The sequence below is a fragment of the Charadrius vociferus genome, unplaced genomic scaffold, assembly GCF_000708025.1.
Source record: "Charadrius vociferus isolate BGI_N301 unplaced genomic scaffold, ASM70802v2 scaffold687, whole genome shotgun sequence".
NCBI lineage: Eukaryota > Metazoa > Chordata > Aves > Charadriiformes > Charadriidae > Charadrius > Charadrius vociferus.
In genome coordinates, this window is record NW_009649054.1 from 535,617 (window position 1) to 553,825 (window position 18,209).

Here is an 18,209-nt window from a genome sequence, read left to right on the forward strand (position 1 = left end):
CCCGCGGGTACCGGTGGCGGTGCCCAGCCCGGGAGCGGTGTGGGGAGGGGGGTGAGAAAAGGAGTGGAAAAGCCGAAAAGGGTTAGAAAAGTAACGCTCTGTGCAGCAGCAGTTGCGTGTTGTAGGATATAATGTTTATTTCATGTCTTGTGTTTTAATGGCGGGTCTGTCCCTTTGGCGCTGTGTGGTGCCTGACCTCCGCGTGAGAGAAGTGCAGTGATTAACGTACCCTCTCTGGATGCTCCTTTCAGTGACATGTGGCATGTATCGCTTCTGCTGAAGCCAGGGGCGGGTTTGCATGTGGTAGAGCTGTAACGCGGTGTGGCCATCCCTGAGGACCATCTACGGAGTTCACATCCAGAAGCGCTGGTGACAGTAGCGGCAGTTTGGGGCACAGGCAGGTGGCTTTGGCCGAAGCGTAATTTGTGCATGGTAAATACTGCAGCTCAGCATCTTTGGCAGTGGCACTTAGACCTCTCTATGATTGCAGACTGGCGTCTGCAGGTAGAGTTATGAAAATGTGAAGTCGTTTTTCATAAAGGGGTGTGTGTGTGTGTGTGTGTGTACTTGACGTGCCAGCATCCTAGGAGAACTCCCCTAGCAGAAAGGGAAGGTGGCACTGTGTTGGCACTGCATCCCCTGACTCCACTGTTCTGCTTTTTGTGCATCTGAATGGAAATGCCAGAACCCAAAGTTGACCCTTGCTGGGATGTGCTTCCCAAATCCACTGCATCCCAGGAACGTGCTATTAGCACAACCACCGTGATGCCATACATGGCAGCCCGATTTGCCCGTCTCTTGGTTTTCATTGCAGTAGTGGATTTACCCAGTGGCTTTTTCACAGAGCAGCATCTCTCAGTAAAGCTGAGTGTTGTCGGGGAATTTGTGACCTGCGCTGATTCCTTCCTCTCCCAAAAAAACAAGAGCTGGGTGCCAGACTTCTCTTAGGTTTCTTTGCGAGTCACTGCTGCTGATTCTTCAAAGGCCACGACATCTATTGTAGGATAGCTCTGCACTGAGATCAATTACCATGGATAATTGAATGGCTTTGGTGTCTTAGGATTCAGCCCTACAAGTGCTCTCCATCATATGTTACTTCGTGTATTTCTGTCCACAAGACGGGCTTTAGAGGCTGGAGGCATAAAAACCCTGGGTTTGGAGGATGGAGAGCTGGGGCTCCCCAGCTGCTGCTGCTACAGAGCAACTGTCTTGTCGAACATAACTATTTTTTTGCAATATGAAGTCTAATGTTCATTGCTTTGTTCTGAAATAAGCAGTTCCCTCACTGAAAGAAGGAAAGGTATACTCAAAAAAAAAAAGAGGGGGGGGGGGGGGGGAGGCTATAACCCCAGCAGAGTGATTTTTGTGCCTTAAGCATATCTGATTAAAGATATTTATTGTTCTAAACCTAGAAGGCCTTTGGTTGAAATCCCATCTCTGTGGTCTTTCTGATTATATTTATACTCTCACTTGACATTGGGTGGCAGTAGTCCTATAAACACACTATTCACTAATCCCTTTCCTCCTCCTCCTCCACTACTTTCACAGTTCAAGTGCCAAAGCAATAAATTGGAAGTGGTTATAAGTTTTTTGACACTTTTATAAGTATTTATGCAAAATATTTAACCAGTTAGCCGTTGTCTTTCTCTCACCATAGGCAGCAGCAGCAGCTCGTTTTGTGTGGTTATTGATGGCAGAAAAGTGCATTTCCAGAAAACCCTGAGCTCAAATGTTCTTTGGGGCGGTGTGGGGAGCAAAAAGGCTTTTTCTGGTTTCTGATTCTCCCTTGCGCCCAACGGCCTGGCCAGGCCAGCCCTGCGATGGACACGGCGTGTCCACAGTATTTCCCTTTTGAGGTAGTTTGTTTCCAGATCCCCTGCTCTGACTCTTGCACTCCTCAACTGCAAATTTCAGTCTCCCACAGGCTTCTCCTTGTCCTTAATGTGGCTGTCTCGGTTAAATTAATAAATTGTGTTGCCGTTACTCCTGCAGCAGATGTTACCATCCCCATCCCCGCTGCCTGCCTCTTCAGCAGACGGCTGTCTGTCTGCAACGAGCAGAACTTCCCTGAGACTCTGCCCATTGCTCCTGCATCTGCAGCAAGAGGTCTTGAAGGAAATCTTTAGTGGCTTCATTTGCAGTTTAACCATACGTTTTGTAATTTAATCGTATATTTTCCGGAGAGAAACTGTTTCTTTCCTGAAACACAGCTCTCAAACGTGTCTTTGAAACCTTTCTGTCCTCTCTTTTCCCTGGGGGGCTTCTGGCTCTTCTGCAGCACACGGGAAGGGCCTCCCAGGTACTCCCAGGTCACTCCCAGGTGACCCACCGGGCAAATTTTTTGAGACCCTGTAAGATAGCGTGTTGTCTGATGAGCCCAAGAACTGGTAGGATCTGTTGAAACTCATCCCTGTTTTTAGTCCAAGAAGAGCAGTGTTGCGTATGGCAGCTGGGGACAGCCAACAAGAAAGAAGGAGGATGTGATTAATAAAAAGAAACAACCCAACAGCTGCTGAATGCAAGTTTCTCTTTGCGTGGCTCAATGCTCTGAGGGGAGAGTGCGAGAGCATCAGCCCTGCGTGGGCACCTCTGAGGTCTTCATCCTGTGCTGCCCGGGAATCTCGCACACGCCGGATTTCACGACGAGCCTGCATCGTTAGTGGTTTGTTGTTTGGGCTGGGGGGGGTTGGCCTTTGATTTTGATGAATGTTCATGTGATCTTCTACTCAGGAAAATTTGTTTGCCGTTAATCTTGCTAAATTATCTCAAAACATAATTGTTCAGTTTGAGTCACTCAAAAAAAGGAATCTTTGATGCCCGTGACAAAGCTTGAAAGAAACCGCACGCCCCAAATCCGTTGAAGGTGAAGTGAAGGATGTACATCGTTCGCAGTGTGGCTGGTACATTCCAGCACTGTTCCCTCTCATTGACTCAACTGTTGTGATTTATTTCTGCATCAAAGGATGTTCAGCCCATGATTTCTGTGGTAGCCGTGTCGTCATCGTAGGATGTTTCTGGGATGGCACTAGCAGCCCTTGTCGTGCATGGGCCAGGGCTCACAGCAAGGTCTACTTCAGTAAGAATCCTAAGACGGAGCCTTTCCCGTTTTATTTTTTCCTGCGGGTACCACCACAGTGAGGGGTTTTCCATCCCTTGTGCCTCTAAAAAAGACAGCTGTGAAGAGGGTCAGATGATACGTGAGGTAGAGCTGATGGTTCTGACAAGCGTGGTCTTGACCTATGGTCGAGTCTGTGCACCAGTTTCTGCTCACGACTGTTCTTTTCTCCTGCCCGTTAGCGAAACCGCTGAATGACCAGACCTCGGACTGATAGAAATCTGCTTACCTTCAGCGCTTCCCGTAGAGGTGTGCCCATCTGCAGCTTCTGAGGCTCAGGATCTGGAGGAAAGATACAGCACGGAACAAATAAAAGAGAGCAGAAAGATAAAAGCCTCAAACGCAAGACTCTGGGTTTGCTTTTGAAAGCGCTTTTAATCATAGCATCGCTAAAGGAACATGTCTTGCAAATGAGTCATTTAAAAAACTCTTCTTTATTTGGAGGGTCCCTGTAATGATGTTATAGTAAAGCTATACAGTCAGAAATTACTTTAAACTCTTTTTTATTGACTGAATTTCAAGTAATTTTAGGTATTACCCCTGCCCCTAGGCCAATTCTTGTGGTTTAAGAACTATGTTCTCCTCCTTTTCAAAACGCCTTTCTTGCCTTTGTTGTGGTACGAAATGCCCACGCAAACAGGGGAAACCAAGAGCGGCGCAGGGAAACCAGCGAGTCACCGGCTGCCATCAGCCTGTAAAAACCCGTACGGGCCAAATTCTCACCTCTTTGAGCCCGAGTAACGTTAAGGGTCTTCTGTAACGAGAGCTTTAACAGCGTCGGCGGCAGGAGACGGTGAGAGCGTGGCAGCCGCCCTGCTGCCACCAGCTGATGTGGAATTGTGGCTGTGAGAAGGAGTGGAGTCGACTTTTCACGTTCTTTTTCTCAGATCGATCCCACTTCATCGATGCAGCCTCCTTGCTGGCTTTGCTCATGCTAGCTTCGAGTTCGATACGGTGTTTACTTTTCAGACCTCCTGTGGCCTTTCTGCTTAAAATATGTAGAAGAGAGATCATTTCCCCACTGTGCAGCTCCTTCATGATGTGCAATGTGCGTATTTGTGGTTTTCGTATCATAATGTCCACATGTAAGTTTGATCCGGAGTGTGCACCATCTCTGCTTCTTGAAGTTCTTTATTTAAGTAGCTGATAGCTTTAATCAGAGGGGTGGACTTCTTATTTATTTTTTTTTTTATATCAAGTTACTAACTGCTATGACCTTACCTGCTTTGCTAAGAAAAATAATTATAAATCAGTTTGGCACCAGGTCCCATGCTCTTGAGAGAGAACTGGATCCTATATTTTTCTTTCGCAAAATACTCAAATTGGTGAGGGGGAAGCAGCAGTCAAGTAGGAGCAAAGGTGGGAGAAAAGGAAGAAATCTGACTCCCAAATTTGTGTTCCTGTTCTGGAACTTGTTCCCGTTTCCAGCCCTGAGTGAACTTTTTTAGCTGGGCCGCGAACCCTCGAAAACAAAGTTTTACAACGGAAACACTGATGCATTCTTAACTGTGCGCTGGCACAAGGGCACCGCTTTAATATCTCATTTAAATGATGGCTAACGATGACTATATAACTAAATAGTCCTCGTTACTGCATCCTTTTTCACCCGTGGGATAGATTTGGCAGTCCATAAAAACGTCAGTGCATCCTCTATAAAGGTAAACACACCACATGTGGGCGGACTCGTTCCAGCGTATTGATGGCGGGAAATGCCCCCTGTAATGGGAACACGTTCTCGCCGGTGATGTCATTCTCCGCAGACCTACTGCTTTTTTTTGTAAAACAAAGGTAATTTAATGCCAGCACCAGGCGGTCCGCACAGCTGTGGGTTACTGGAGGAAGGTGAGGAAGCTGTGCCCCTGGAGATCAGCGAGTACAAGCGCTTGGGCTGTGGAGCTGTGGGTTTCTGGTCTGAGCTGTGCGTGGCACCTCTGATGGCGCACGCGGTGGGTGACGGCACAGCCCGACGTGGTGCTGGGAGACAACCGCCTGCGCAATGGAGTGCGGCTTTGCTGCTTTAGGCCAGCACAGACCGTACCTCCCCTCTCCCCCCAACCCCGGAGAGCTCTTGTGGCTTCGGCAGGAGACCGGGGAAGCGATGGTGGCCCTGTACAGCTTTGCTGTGGTTTTGTTGGAGCAAGGGGAGAGCGCACAGGTGAACGGTGACATGCACATGGGCTGAAGAGACAGATAAATCTGTAGCCTGTCCATTTAACTGCATGTACCTTCCAAATGACCTTCGAGTGAATACAATAAGGTGTTCTCCTTGTCAAGTACCTTTCTGCTCAGCTCCTGGCTGCCGCTCCACAGCTCTGTGCTGCAGGAGAGAGCAATACCAATGGCGCAGTGGTGCTGTGCCTTACCTGTTGCAGTTCCAAAAAGCTCAGTCGTGCAGAGCTTGGTCTTGGAAATTCCTCATCAGGCGGCAACAACGTATGGTGATCACTTGAAGAGGAGCTGAGATTGCCGTTAAAATCTGGCCTCAGAGTATCTGGAAGGTGGCAGCGTGTTCCTTGCACATAGCTCTGTTGTACGTATTTTTCCTTTGTTTCCTCTTAAATCTTCTCCTTCTTGCATGCTTTGTTGCTGAGGATGCTTCTGTGCTTCCTGTCTTGTACTACAAAAGAGCAAAGCTGAGTTTGCAGAACTCACTTGAGGTGAGAAAGAACCTAAAAGAGTTACCTCAGGTAGTGGTGGTTGGATAGAAATGTGCTTCTCGCAGAGCTGGGAAGTGTGTCAGGTGAGCCAGGGAAGTGACCATCTGAGTACCATCTGAGCAGCACGAGCGCGGGGTTGACGGAGTAGAGCGTCTGGGTGGGAGCAGAATTTTGCCAGGCCGTAAGGTGGGTACGGGGCTGCGGGTCGGCTGCGGCAGCGCCCTGCAGTGCAGGGACACCCAGCGTTGGTGAGATCTTCCCACCACTGCAGTGTCCTACGAGCCAGCCCGGGCTGAGCGGGACCGTCTGTCCAGTGTCCCTCTGAAGGGTCCTGTTTCAGCATCAGATCCTTGGCTATGTCTGCAACAGACAGTTTCTTGTCTGGGTAACGACCACCAAAAAAAAAAAGCTGCTGCAAAGCTGTTGTTTTCACCGGTTTTGTTTGACATTGAAAACATAAGAAAAAAAGCTATTGTGGTGCCATGATCATCTCGGGTGTAGGTTTCTGCGCCTGTGTTTTACGTTCTTTCACCTGCAAGGCTGTCTTCATCCTTCTAGACTAACAGAGGGCTTTGTTGCAAGGAGATCCTGTTGCCTTTGAGACCTTAAAGGTCTTGTTACAGAGGGCAGACTGCCCGGAGGTCTTGGCCGGCTTTGGCCAGTCTGCCTCTTTGCACTGGTTCTGAGCAGTGGTTGATGGACTTCACCCTGCGGTTTGGCCCCCTCCTCCCCACCTTTTAACATGGAGCTGTTGATGGCAGCATCCTAGGAAATACCATTTACTGAACGTGGCAAGGTATTGGAATTAAAGCCCTGCTTAGATTTGGCTTGGGGTGGTGTTTGGGGTTCGTTGGGATTAGCGAGGGGGGAGATCAGTCAATCAGACTGTCTGTATGGGAGGAGTTCCCGGTGTAAGTCATCGTGAAGACCCAAGCCTCAGCTCACAACCGTCAGTAGAAGATCACTGGTGTCAGTAGCACATGCTGGATGAGGCTCAGGGAGAGCTTCCCGCGTCACAACGATGCTTGGTTAGCTGCTACTTGATGCCTCCTGATGTTGGTGAAAAGTTTAAACTATGCTCCTGACCTTGGCTAATAGTTTAAGCTTCATTATTGTAAGGACAGACTTTCAGCAGTTTCTGTCCTTTGGGTTTTAAGGACAAAGTTTCACAGCAGTTAAATGAAATTTTCCAGAGGAAAAGGTGCATTTATAGATATTTTAAAGCCGAATCTTCCTCAATGTGTCTGTCATTTATAGGGGTAATGACTAGGCTGGGGAACACTTATTTCGGTGTATTCCTCGCATCTGAGAGTCGGGTATCGCTGTCACCCGACGGATGTATTTGACACGGTGTTCCTAAGTTGTGACAGAAACGCGGGTCACACAGTTGGATTTTTCTGAGCCAGACGTAGCAAATCCGTGCTGGCCACCAGCAACTGGTTTCAAGATGATTTTGCAGACTGAATGATCCGAAATCTCGTTGGAGGCGTTTGAGCTTGAAGGTCATTCAGTAAGAAAACAGCACCACCTACTGCAAGTACCCAGTCTTGGGTGCAGCGTGAGTTACCAAGAGTGGCTTCTTCAATTTTGCTTTTAATCAAAACTATATATTCCTCCCGTGTCTGTTTGACGCCATCTAGGGTTTCTTTGTAAACAAACGCAGCTTGTTTTGCGTTCCATTACAATACGCCGATTTGGAACAGGCAATATTTGTTAAGTGGAATTCTTATTAAAAATTTAAAATCAAAACTTGTCATTCGACATACAGCAGTGATTCAAATAGTAACTTCTTTAACAGGCGCTCATGAGACATCATAAATTCTGGTTGCTGAGACTGATGCACTTAGTGTTCTGCCAAATTACATATTAACCTTGTCATATTAGTGATTACAAACCAAGCAGAGGTCAGGTCCTCCTGTGTGCTTAGTGCAAATGTAATAAACAGCCGGCTTTGGCTTGAGGAATCAAAAGCAGGATCACATTCAAAGAAAATGTAGTTCCCCAGGCGTAAGTAATAGCTAGAAATTGAATGGGTTTGGTACGTTAATTTTCAACCATTGGGAAGGTACCTGTGCGATCCACTGTCAGGTTGGGCTGAATGTGTTAACGAGGGTGTCTTCCCTAAATTACTGGGCCTTTTTTTTTGCCCTGTGCCACTGAGAACAGTGTATGTTGTGGTTTTGCCTCATTTCAGGAAGCAATGCATGTCATCAGTTTGGGAGAAGGGTTTTGTTTTTCTAGTGAGACCGATTCTTGCTTTTTTTTAATGTACCGGTTAGAATATTGATGAGAAAAAAAACATTTAGAAGAGGCAGCTGCTCAGATTGTCGGGTGGACGGGGAGGCAGAGGGGGAATACGGTCTTTTTCTGCGCTTTCCTGAACGGCGTTAGCAGTTGGGATATCACAGGCTGGATGCACAGCATGTCACCCAGAACGTAAAGCTGTCAGAATCTCTGAAAGATCAGTACTGGAAATGTTTTCACTTGCTTGGCAGGGGACTTACTACAGTGTTTTGAAAGTGGAAGTGGGGAGGGTGCCCTTCCCTAATCCACGGGCATCTCTGTGCTTGTCATTGCTTGGAATAAAAAAAAAAAAAAAAATAAATGCAAAACTCCTGCAAAATTTTGATATTTTGTAAATGATAATTTCCCTTCAGCCTCCGGAGGGGGTTTTGACATGCCATGATGTCAAAGATGCATTTGACTCCGTGTTCCCTTGCTTTCCTTATGTGTTGGGTTGTTTCCAGCCCTTTGGGGGGCTGCAGACCATACCTTTGGTTAACTCTGTTTGACTTTTCCATACAGCCTGGTTTTACAGCTCCCAGTAGCACCTTAACATTTGGATCGGCCGTCACAGATGGGCCTGTGCTGGGGGGGCATCGTTGGGTTTCTGCAAGGCACCTGTGGTTGGGTTGACTTCTCTAATTTCACAGCTGTGGAAACCCCGCTGTCCCCCGTGTCTCTCCTAATCGTATACGGTAATATCCCTGCCGTGGAGGAGGATTGCCCTTGGCTTGTTTCCCTCTACACAGGGGCAAGCGAGTGTGTTTTGCCACCACCCCCAACCCCAAAACAGTTTGGGTTGGCTTTCTTTTGGGTATTGGGGTTGCTCTGGTAATGTCCACCTACCTTCAGGTGTACTAGTAAATACTTTCTAACTCTGACTGGCATGAAAATTGATGAAATGTCCTAGGTGGAATGACTAAATTTACCCAGGGTAATTGAAGCAGTCCCGGGCTTGATTATTCTAGAGGGAAGCTTCAGTTGTGATTAGTGTCTGACTTAGCCAAAAGGCCGTGAGACCAGCTTGTGTGTCCTTAGCTCGTTATAAATGGTGAATCGTCTCTTTCTCCAGAGCTGACATCCAAGCCTTAAAAATGATTAAGCAGTGATTCTATCCTTGTGTTTCTTCTTCCCACCTCTTTAGAGGAGAGCCGCATTCCTCCTTTGTAGGCAAGGCAGTTGTCGGTAACTGTATAGTTACTTCTGTGCCGATCTCTAATCCTGCTGGTGCGAAGGACTCAGTCATGAAGATCCAGTGCACTTGCAGAGGTCACTGACCGCTTGAGGGGCCAATAAATTGGTCTTATTGTAATGGGGGAATCATTACTATTGTCAGGAAACATCCTTTGCTACACAGGATTTCAGTTTGTCTTTCCATTTAACTTTTGAAATATGTAGTACTTGCTCTGTTTGTGTACCTGTTTTGCATCCTGATATACATAGGCAGCTGTACCGAATGTTACATGGGGTTGGGTCCTTCTTTAGTACTCTCTCTGACATCTTTGCAAGCTAAGAGTACGTGCCACCCAGTCCCTGAAGTCCCTGCAGGCGAGGCGTCGATCACAGTGGAGTGGAAAGTTTGAAGGAACCGGGTTGGCTTTTTTCTTTTTTTTTTCTGCATTGGACAGCTTGGCAATCACAGCTTCATTGACTTGCCTGGCAGTGCACTTGAAAGCCTGTGGCAACACCAAGGATGACACCCCATTTGAATCCAGGCTTTTCCTCTTCTGCGCTGCCACGTTGAGCCTCTACTAGTAGGGAAGCAAATCTTTTTTTTTCCAACTGAGGATGTGGCTCGAGGATGACACCCCATTTGAATCCACGCTTTTCCTCTTCTGCGCTGCCACGTCGAGCCTCTACTAGTAGGGAAGCAAACCTTTTTTTTTTCCAACTGAGGATGTGGCTCGAGAGGATAATGGAAGTTTACAGATGATCCAGTGCTTAGTGAAGCTGGTGGGAGCCTTTCTCCAGCTTCAATGAGGTCTGGGCTAAGGCATGGTCCAGTGCCACTGATGTCCTGCTGATGTCCCAATTGTCTTGGACGAAGAAAGACCATTCTTTAGTCAGGACAGGTCAGCCATAGTCACCTAAGTGCATTTTGAGAGGGAGGGAGCTGGAAATCTTACAGAAAGACCAAAAACAAAAGAGTGAAACTCTACTGTGGTGTCGCTCAAATTTCTGGATGATAAAATCTTTTGTGCATCTATTATCGAGCCGTGTTTCTGTGACCTGGTTTGTTTCCTGGTGTCAGAGGAGCAGTAGGAAATGTGTGAGTATTTCTGGATGGAGGTAGGTATTGTGAGGAAATTGGACTGAAAGTGTGTGATTTACAGTCACCAGTTTACCACCTTGGTTATTTTCCTGAAAAGTGGTGTAAACCTGTTCCCACAGCACTGCGTCAAAGTTTCCCGTGAATTTAAAGCAATGTGCTCGGTCCTTTCTCTATGACGTTTTGAAATGCCCATATTCTTATCTAAGTATTTCTTCTTCTAGGGAGCCCTGAAAGCCAGGAGATGTACCTTTTCAACTTGACGTCACTCACCGAGTCTGAAAACATCTTGTCCGCTTCGGTGTATTATTACATTGGTGATCTGCTGCACGCGAAGCGGAACTGTTCCCAGTCCAGAGGCTGTTCTGGTCACGGGCACAGGAAACCCGAAATTCAGATACGTCTTTCAGTTTGGGCCTTTCCCTCTGTTGGGAACCAGACTCGGAGCCTGGGCCATTTCCTAATAAACGTCTCCACTGCTTACCAGGATGTCCTTTCCTGGCAGCGGAAGGATATCACGCAGCTCCTGCATGAAGCAAAACAAAACAATGACCTCCTGATCAGTGTCAAAATGGATCTGACCAGCCATCGCCCTTGGAAAAGGGCACCTTCTCGCTACGAACCCTACATTCTGATTTATGCCAACGATTCTGCTATTTCCGAGCCAGAGAGTGTCGTCTCTAGTTTGCAAGGGCACCGTCGTCCTCTGGCAAGGGTCTTTCCCAGGCCAGAAAACCACGTGAGGAGCAGCCTTGAGAAGCGGCGGCGAAAACGCTCCGCAAACGTCCTGTTGCCGTTGCAGAATAATGAGCTTCCAGGAGCCGAGTACCAGTACAGTGAGGATGAGAGATGGGAAGACAGAAAAACCTACAAAACCTTCCAGCCACGGTTAGCCGAGAGGGCAAAGAGTAAGAAAAAGCAGAGGAAGAATCACCACCAGAAGAGCCAGACTCTGCAGTTCGATGAGCAGACGCTGAAGAAGGCAAGGAGGAAGCAGTGGAATGAGCCGCGGTATTGCGCCCGGCGCTACCTCAAGGTGGATTTTGCAGACATTGGCTGGAGCGAGTGGATTATTTCCCCTAAATCCTTCGACGCCTATTACTGCTCAGGGGAGTGCCAGTTCCCAATTCCAAAGGTACGGTCTTTATTGGTGCTTTTGCGCTGTCTGTGACCATTAAACTATGGGTTTTCTTTCCTCTGTCGGTAAAAGGCAGCCGGTCACCTGTTACGTATTCGGATCTAGTAAATAAGCGATATCTTTGTCTCGTGCTGCAAGGAGCAGTGGTTAGAACAGCTAGTAAAAAGACAGGCTTGTAAAGGTAATTTAGAAAATATTGCATGATATTAGTTTTTGGTCCAGAACCCAAATTGCCGTAAAACATTTCCGGAATAGCGCTTATGATGTGTGAACTTGTTATTAACCTGTTTAATAAATATAATACAAGCCAGATCCAGAAAATTGGTTATTAGACAGCCGTTGTTATGCCTCGAAGGAGTCTCTGGTGCCGGGCCCACGCTGGGGTCTGTCCGTACAGCACATGTAGGAAAAATGTGTCCCTGGTGAGGCATGACTGTCGCAATGACAGGGAGACTCCCTGGAGCGGTAGGAGCGGTTGGGACGCCCTAAGAGTAAGCAAAAAAAGTCAGATGAATCACTTCTGTGGTGGACCAAATGGATCCAAAAGCAATGGATCGTGGCCAGGTGACTTTTGAAATACCCTCTGTTTTTTATGAGATTGTTGCATGTAAGTAGCAAGAAGGGTCATGTGCTCCTCACCCTGTGACTTAGGTGGATGAACTCAGCTCCTTAAAATCAAACGCCCAATGTCATTTATTAGCAGCACGGATTCCCCTGGAGTCTACCGAGACCCGAAAGGAGGATGCGGTATTTGAGGCTGGCCTAAAATGAGGGGTGCGCGCAAAGCGTGCCTACAGGAAATGCCAGTGAAGGCAGGGCTTTTGGTCTCACTGTAACATCACGTTCGAGAGTCTTTATTTCTGCCACGGTGAAGCCTTAGAAGTTAGTTTCGAAATTGATGTGGCATTTTCGGTGGCTTAAGGACCCGAGGGAGTCACCCGTCGAAAATGACAGCTGTAGAAATGTGCCCAAGGGGATGGAACCCCAAGAAGGCAAGCTGAGGAAGGCGGGAGTCTCTCTTTGAAGGCAGAGATGACTTACCTGACTACCTCCAGCCGTGATGGCAGGCTTTCAGGTTTCGGATCAAAGGAAAGAATGAAAGGGAACAGGAAGAGAGAGAGTCATTACCTTTGAATACACTGCATTGGGCCTCTTTATTGTTGATGGGAACCGTGCTCTGTCAAACCAGTAATTCAGCATACAGGTTAGAAATTTTAAAAGACCCAGACCTGGACTCCTTCCATTCTAACTTTAAGGACACATAAATTATGAAAATGCCTGCTGTATCCCTCTGCTTAAGGTTGGGTTAGCATTTCCAGTTGCAGCTTTACTTTTATAAAAACTTCATCCCAACCATAGAAGAGCGTTGCACTGATTTTTGTTTAGGAGAAAATGCTAAGTAATACTTAAAGCATGAGAGTTAAAGTACTTCAGTTAAAAGGAATAAAAAAAAAAGTTTCTCCAGCTCAGCCGATCGAGGCCCCTAAAATATTCTTCGCTTAAAATGAGATACCTGCTCTGGGCTACCATCAGTATTACAAAAGAAAGCAGAGACTCAAGTATGTATTGGACAACAGTGATTCTATTGGAGGACGATTTCAGTCAAGTTCCTCTGTATTTCTGATGAGAGGGAAAGAACCCCCCTTGCCTATAGGAGAGTCTGGATCAAACCTCTGATTATTCAGTGTGCACGCTCAAGAGCAAACAAGGCTTTCTCAAAACCGGTTTTGAATGCAGTGGGTTTAGAAGGCCTTGGTACTGCTCTGTCCTTGCTCCCACTGAAATCTAATCCTGCCAAGAGCTGGTGGGAAGTAACGAATTTAAGACAGAAAGCAAGTCTGTCTTAAAGACTTGGGGTGAGACACTGACAAAACAGATTCTCCAGCAGAAAAAGCATAACGTCTCTTCACGTAGATAAAGAGACTCTCGGAAACCAAGAGTAGGGTAATGATTAAGAAGCACTGTAACAAAAAAGTTCGTATTCCTTACACAGAGCCTTTGTTAGCACCTGCAACCGGAAAATCCGCAACGTGCTCCATAACCTCAGGGCTTAATTCCCAGAGTAACTTCAAACCTCTGGAAAGAAACGTAATGAGCCATACAAATGCTCCTGCAAGTAAAACGTCCCGAGATGAGTTTAGTACCAGTGGTTCTGAAGAGGCAAAATGAAATTTAATTGAAGTTTAAAGTTACATTTGACACTCTGAGGCATGACGGGGGCACAAAACAATGCACACAGCTGATGGGTAATTAACAGGGATCTCTTGGGTGAAAGAGGAGTTCCAGCTTTGTCTGCGAGCTGTCTGTCGTCGGGTAATTCCTCTGTGGAATTACATTGCGCATCAAAAGATTGTTCTAAGATACAGAGCCATTTTTTTTTTTCTGCCAAATTCAGGTTCTGCTTTCCTGCAGACAGTAGCATTGGCCTCTGAGATGTCGTGGTTTAGCTCCATCTTCTTCTCAAATAATTACACTTTCAGTATGGGCGACTGTTGTCGTGGTTACCCGGTCTGGTGGTCCTAAAGGGGTGTTCTTCCCCCTCCTCTTCACTCCGCTGCTCTGCCGGGGGGAGGCACGTACTCGCTGCCAGTGGTGCTCCCTGCCCTGGAGAAACCTTACAGGGAAAAAAGGTGAGAAATAAACGGGAGGGGTGGGTAGGCAAATAAAGCGCAGAGTTTCAGTGACTTTGCTGACGTGACGCAGAAGGTGCGATGAACTAAGCCTGTCGCACTGGCCTGCAGGGACGTAACCGGGACCCCAGTTTTCTCCTACGAATTGCTACTAAAAGGCTTAATTGGGCCTTTTCTGTGTGAAACTCTCTAGACTTGGGCTAAGAATTATAGCAGTACAGCATTATAGTTATTCAGAGATGGTGAAGCTGAGTATTTGCTGACATGTGCTTCGTTAAGAGAGCAGGTTACTGAAACCCATTGCGGGTCTGGCTCCCTGACAGCCATTGGCAGTTTTCTGTCCATCCTGGAATTCAGATTGTTCCTTTTTTTTTGTTGCTTTTCCAATCACAAAAACCAAAATTCCTTTGTTTTTGAAAGAGAATGAAAAACTAAATTATATGCAAAGGTGAACAGAGCGTTTTCTAAAGCCATGCGTTGTTCTTGAGCCGTGCGTAATACCTGGTGCTGGTGATAAGCCCGTGTTTGCAAAGCGATGCTGTGACCATCCGGTAATGACAAACCGATCTGTGCCTGAAGGTGTGTAGTGTTCCCTGCGGTGGGCGAGCTCCTAAAATTGACAACCTCTTGGGCAAGTAAGAACAGATGTGCCCCCCACACACACACACAATTTCCACCTCCAAATTTTCCGTCCTTACCCTCTCTGCAATGTCAATTAGGTGTTCCGATCGCTGTCAGACCCACCGGTGTTGGGCTGGCGCAGAGCCACAGAGCATGTGGGCCAGGCAGACCCTCTCTCCGGGGTCGGGATTGGGCCGACACGGTTTGTCCTGCTCGTAACGCATCTCTGATGAAGTTCAGCGGGGCAGCAAGTCTCCCAAGGACGCAGGTGCTGCCCTCACCGCAGCCGTACCCATTGGGTACGTGACCGTGTTTGCACAGGGCGCCGGGAAGATCCTGACTCGCCCCCCTTCCACAGGGCGTTATGGCAGTTCAGTACCCACGGGGCGTTTCGGTTTTCTGGGCAGCGCTCACCTTTGGGCTTCCCTCTGGTCACAGCGAAATCCCCACCGGCACGAGCAGAGTTGTGCCAAAGCTGTTGACCCTCAAGAGCGCACCCGAAGGGCCGGGGGCAGTGTATGCAGGACAGGCTTCAGGTCAGTACGGAGGATGCTTTGTATTGTACGATACCCGTATCAAACAGAGATACCTCTTTCGTCATACAATGACAGAATGCATGCGGGCTGTTCCCGCCGACAGCCGAGGCAGTACTCGAAACCAGTTGTGTACAGCTGAGCATTTCAGTAGTACACGTTCCGTGTCTGAAGGGAAGGGTTTCCCATGAGACCTTAACACGGCATATTCATAGAGCTGTTGTTAATTCCACTGCTACTGGCAATGGGAAGTAAGGTCCCACTAGGTGTTTTACCTTTTGACGCCCGATGCGCAGGCTCAGGAGACGTGTTTGGCTCCCCGTTACTTTTTTGGAGGCTGCTGCATTGCAGCTGAGTGAGGAAACAAGCGTGGACGCTGCCGGTGCTCTCACTTATGTTTGCAGGCAGAAATCATGCAGAAATCTGTATTCTGTACTAATTTAAGACATTTTTCAAATCCCTGTCAACTACTGCTGAGGAGCATAGGTACTCTTGAATTCCAAACAGACAGAAATGTCTCTCTTGAGATCAGCTCCCTAGATGGACAGTAATGCCTCTAACCGTGCTGGGAAACCTACAGCCGTTAAGAGGATGGCGCCACAAGCTTTGCGTTCGTATTCTAAACAGAATATCACCCCAGCCCTGCATCTCATTCATCGGATGAGCTACGATAGTAAACTTAAACAGCAAACAGGGGAAAAGGATCAGCCTTTGTATAATGTCTGCGTTTAAAAGGGACGGGGATTCTGAGTATACTTGAGAAAAATCCGACTCTCTATGAGGATAAACAGAAGCAAGAGGATGTGCGGGATTGCCACTGTTGTTTGCTCAGCCTTCCTGCAGGAGAAACAGGTTCCCTGTGAGAAGAACAGAAAACATTCAAATTATGTCTAATACGTACATAAAGAATAGCAGAATTCTCCCCAGTGAATCCTTTTCAGTTCTGTGTCAAATGATTCCAGTTCTCCCTTGAGACTAGTTTCAGCAAGATGATAATAGAAGAAGTTAATTCCGATCCATTTCTGTTGGAATTCAAGGAACAGCTGTGTCCATGAGAACAAAGGACAACACAGCTGGCAGGAGTCCCGAGCCGTGTTGCTGTACGCAGGGACAGGTTAGAGATCCATGTGTGTTGGCAGCAGAATTGGAAGCAGTTACTCCTAAATGTACTAAGATGCTGCACAAACCATACAACGAGCCAGAATCTCACAGTTACTCCTGTGCTTTTCGCATGCGAGGTCGTTAAGACTTGCACCCCAGGTGGGCAGATATCTAACCCTTAAGATTGATTTTTCCAAAAGCAAAGCATCTCTCGTCGCAGCAAAACTGCCAATTACACGTTTGGCGCAAATTATCTTGTTCCATACATTTCTCAGTGGCGTCTGACTGAGCATACTGAGCTGCGTGACCCCCAGGCGCTACGTGTGAGTAATGCTCTAAAAAGCATTGGTAAAGTTTCTTGCTCACAAAACCAAAAGTCTTCGGCTGATAACTGCATCTTGTACATTTGTGATGGTCGCCTGTCTTCCGTACAGATAATTGGATTTGGAAGGGTTTGGGGGTTCAGAGGTAAAACTTGGAATTTTTCATTTCCATGAATATGTTTATTTTTATGAGTGTATGGATGTATTGTAGTTTTGTGAACAAATGCAGTTATCTCCCTGGTCAGATTCAGTTTTTGTTCATAGGAAACCAAAGTGTGCTCCGATTTACGTGAGTGTAAATCCAGGAAAGTTTGTCCTTTGGTGAAAAATGCCACCTTAATATGAGGTACAGCTGACACGGGATTTGGGGGCTCAATTACTCAGCAGTGTCACTGATGCTGTAATACTACAGATGAGAAGTGATGTGGCATGGAAGAATGAGCCAAACAATCTTGCACGAGAGCAAACTGGAACCGTTAGCATCGTGGCGTAAAGTCCTTCCGTTCTCTCTTCTGTCCACATTTTACCCACTTTTGTTTTTCCTGACGCACTCGCGTTCCACCAGTCAAACTTCCCAGCCTACAGGTGTGGGGTTTTTTCTCCCCTAATGACTCAGCCTGCTGATAGCATGCTGACTGCCTCCCTCCCCACCGAACAGGTTTTATGACTAAATTGCAGCCCACGTCTACCTTAATTCACTCAGAAGGGACTGCCTTGACCTGTAGGTGCACCTTGATGCAAGGCGTGCTGCCTGGGGGTTTTACTGGGAAGGCACATTCTACCGGGAGCCCCGGGTCCTTTCCCCAGCAGGACGCTCGAGATGAAAGCGCTGGAGCGAAACTCACAGCCAGTGGCCAAAGGAACCCGACCCGATCCTCATTCCCTTCTGCTGTCTCAGGGCAGCTACGGCGACAACTGGAAATGCTCAAGTAGAAGGCAGATTTGACAGCTCGTTGGCTGTGGGCTCTCCAGAGGGCCTTTCTTAAGAAGAATGTTTTGTTCTAGAGAATTTGGGTCCATTCTAACATGGGTGCAGTTACATTTTTCTGCTGTATCTTTCTCTTGCAGGCCTTGAAGCCATCCAACCATGCCACCATCCAGAGCATAGTGAGAGCCGTTGGGGTCGTCCCGGGCATTCCCGAGCCTTGCTGCGTTCCTGACAAAATGTCTTCGCTTAGTATCTTATTCTTCGACGAAAATAAAAACGTGGTTCTTAAGGTGTACCCCAACATGACAGTGGAATCCTGTGCGTGCAGATAACATCTCGGGACACCCTTTTGCAGCGCTGAGGTGATCACTTGCTGTTTGGGGGGGGAAGGGGGTGTGTGTTTCATGATATCTACTTTGTTTGCACTGCCAATGCATTTCCTTTGGACAAAAAAGAAAAATATGTAAGCAAATCCAAACAAAGAGGATGGAAATGGAATGGATTTTGAACAGCAATTCCAAGGAAAGAGAGTATGAACTTCGTTCGTTTCTGAATTTGACCAAGACACAAGTCTTGGCAGTGGGGACTGACTGTTTCTGTTGAAATCCAGA

General features: G+C 47.3%; 1 protein-coding gene across 1 annotated transcript in view; it reads left to right on the plus strand.

Annotated features, from left to right (window-relative positions):
• Positions 1 to 17,930, plus strand: part of BMP3 (bone morphogenetic protein 3) — a 26,781-nt gene extending 8,851 nt beyond the window's left edge. Inside the window, exons 3-4 of the mRNA XM_009887996.1 lie at positions 10,549 to 11,459; positions 17,739 to 17,930. Coding sequence (XP_009886298.1) covers positions 10,549 to 11,459; positions 17,739 to 17,930 — 1,103 coding nt within the window. The remainder of the gene's footprint in view (positions 1 to 10,548; positions 11,460 to 17,738) is intronic.
• The last annotated feature ends 279 nt before the right edge of the window (positions 17,931 to 18,209 follow it).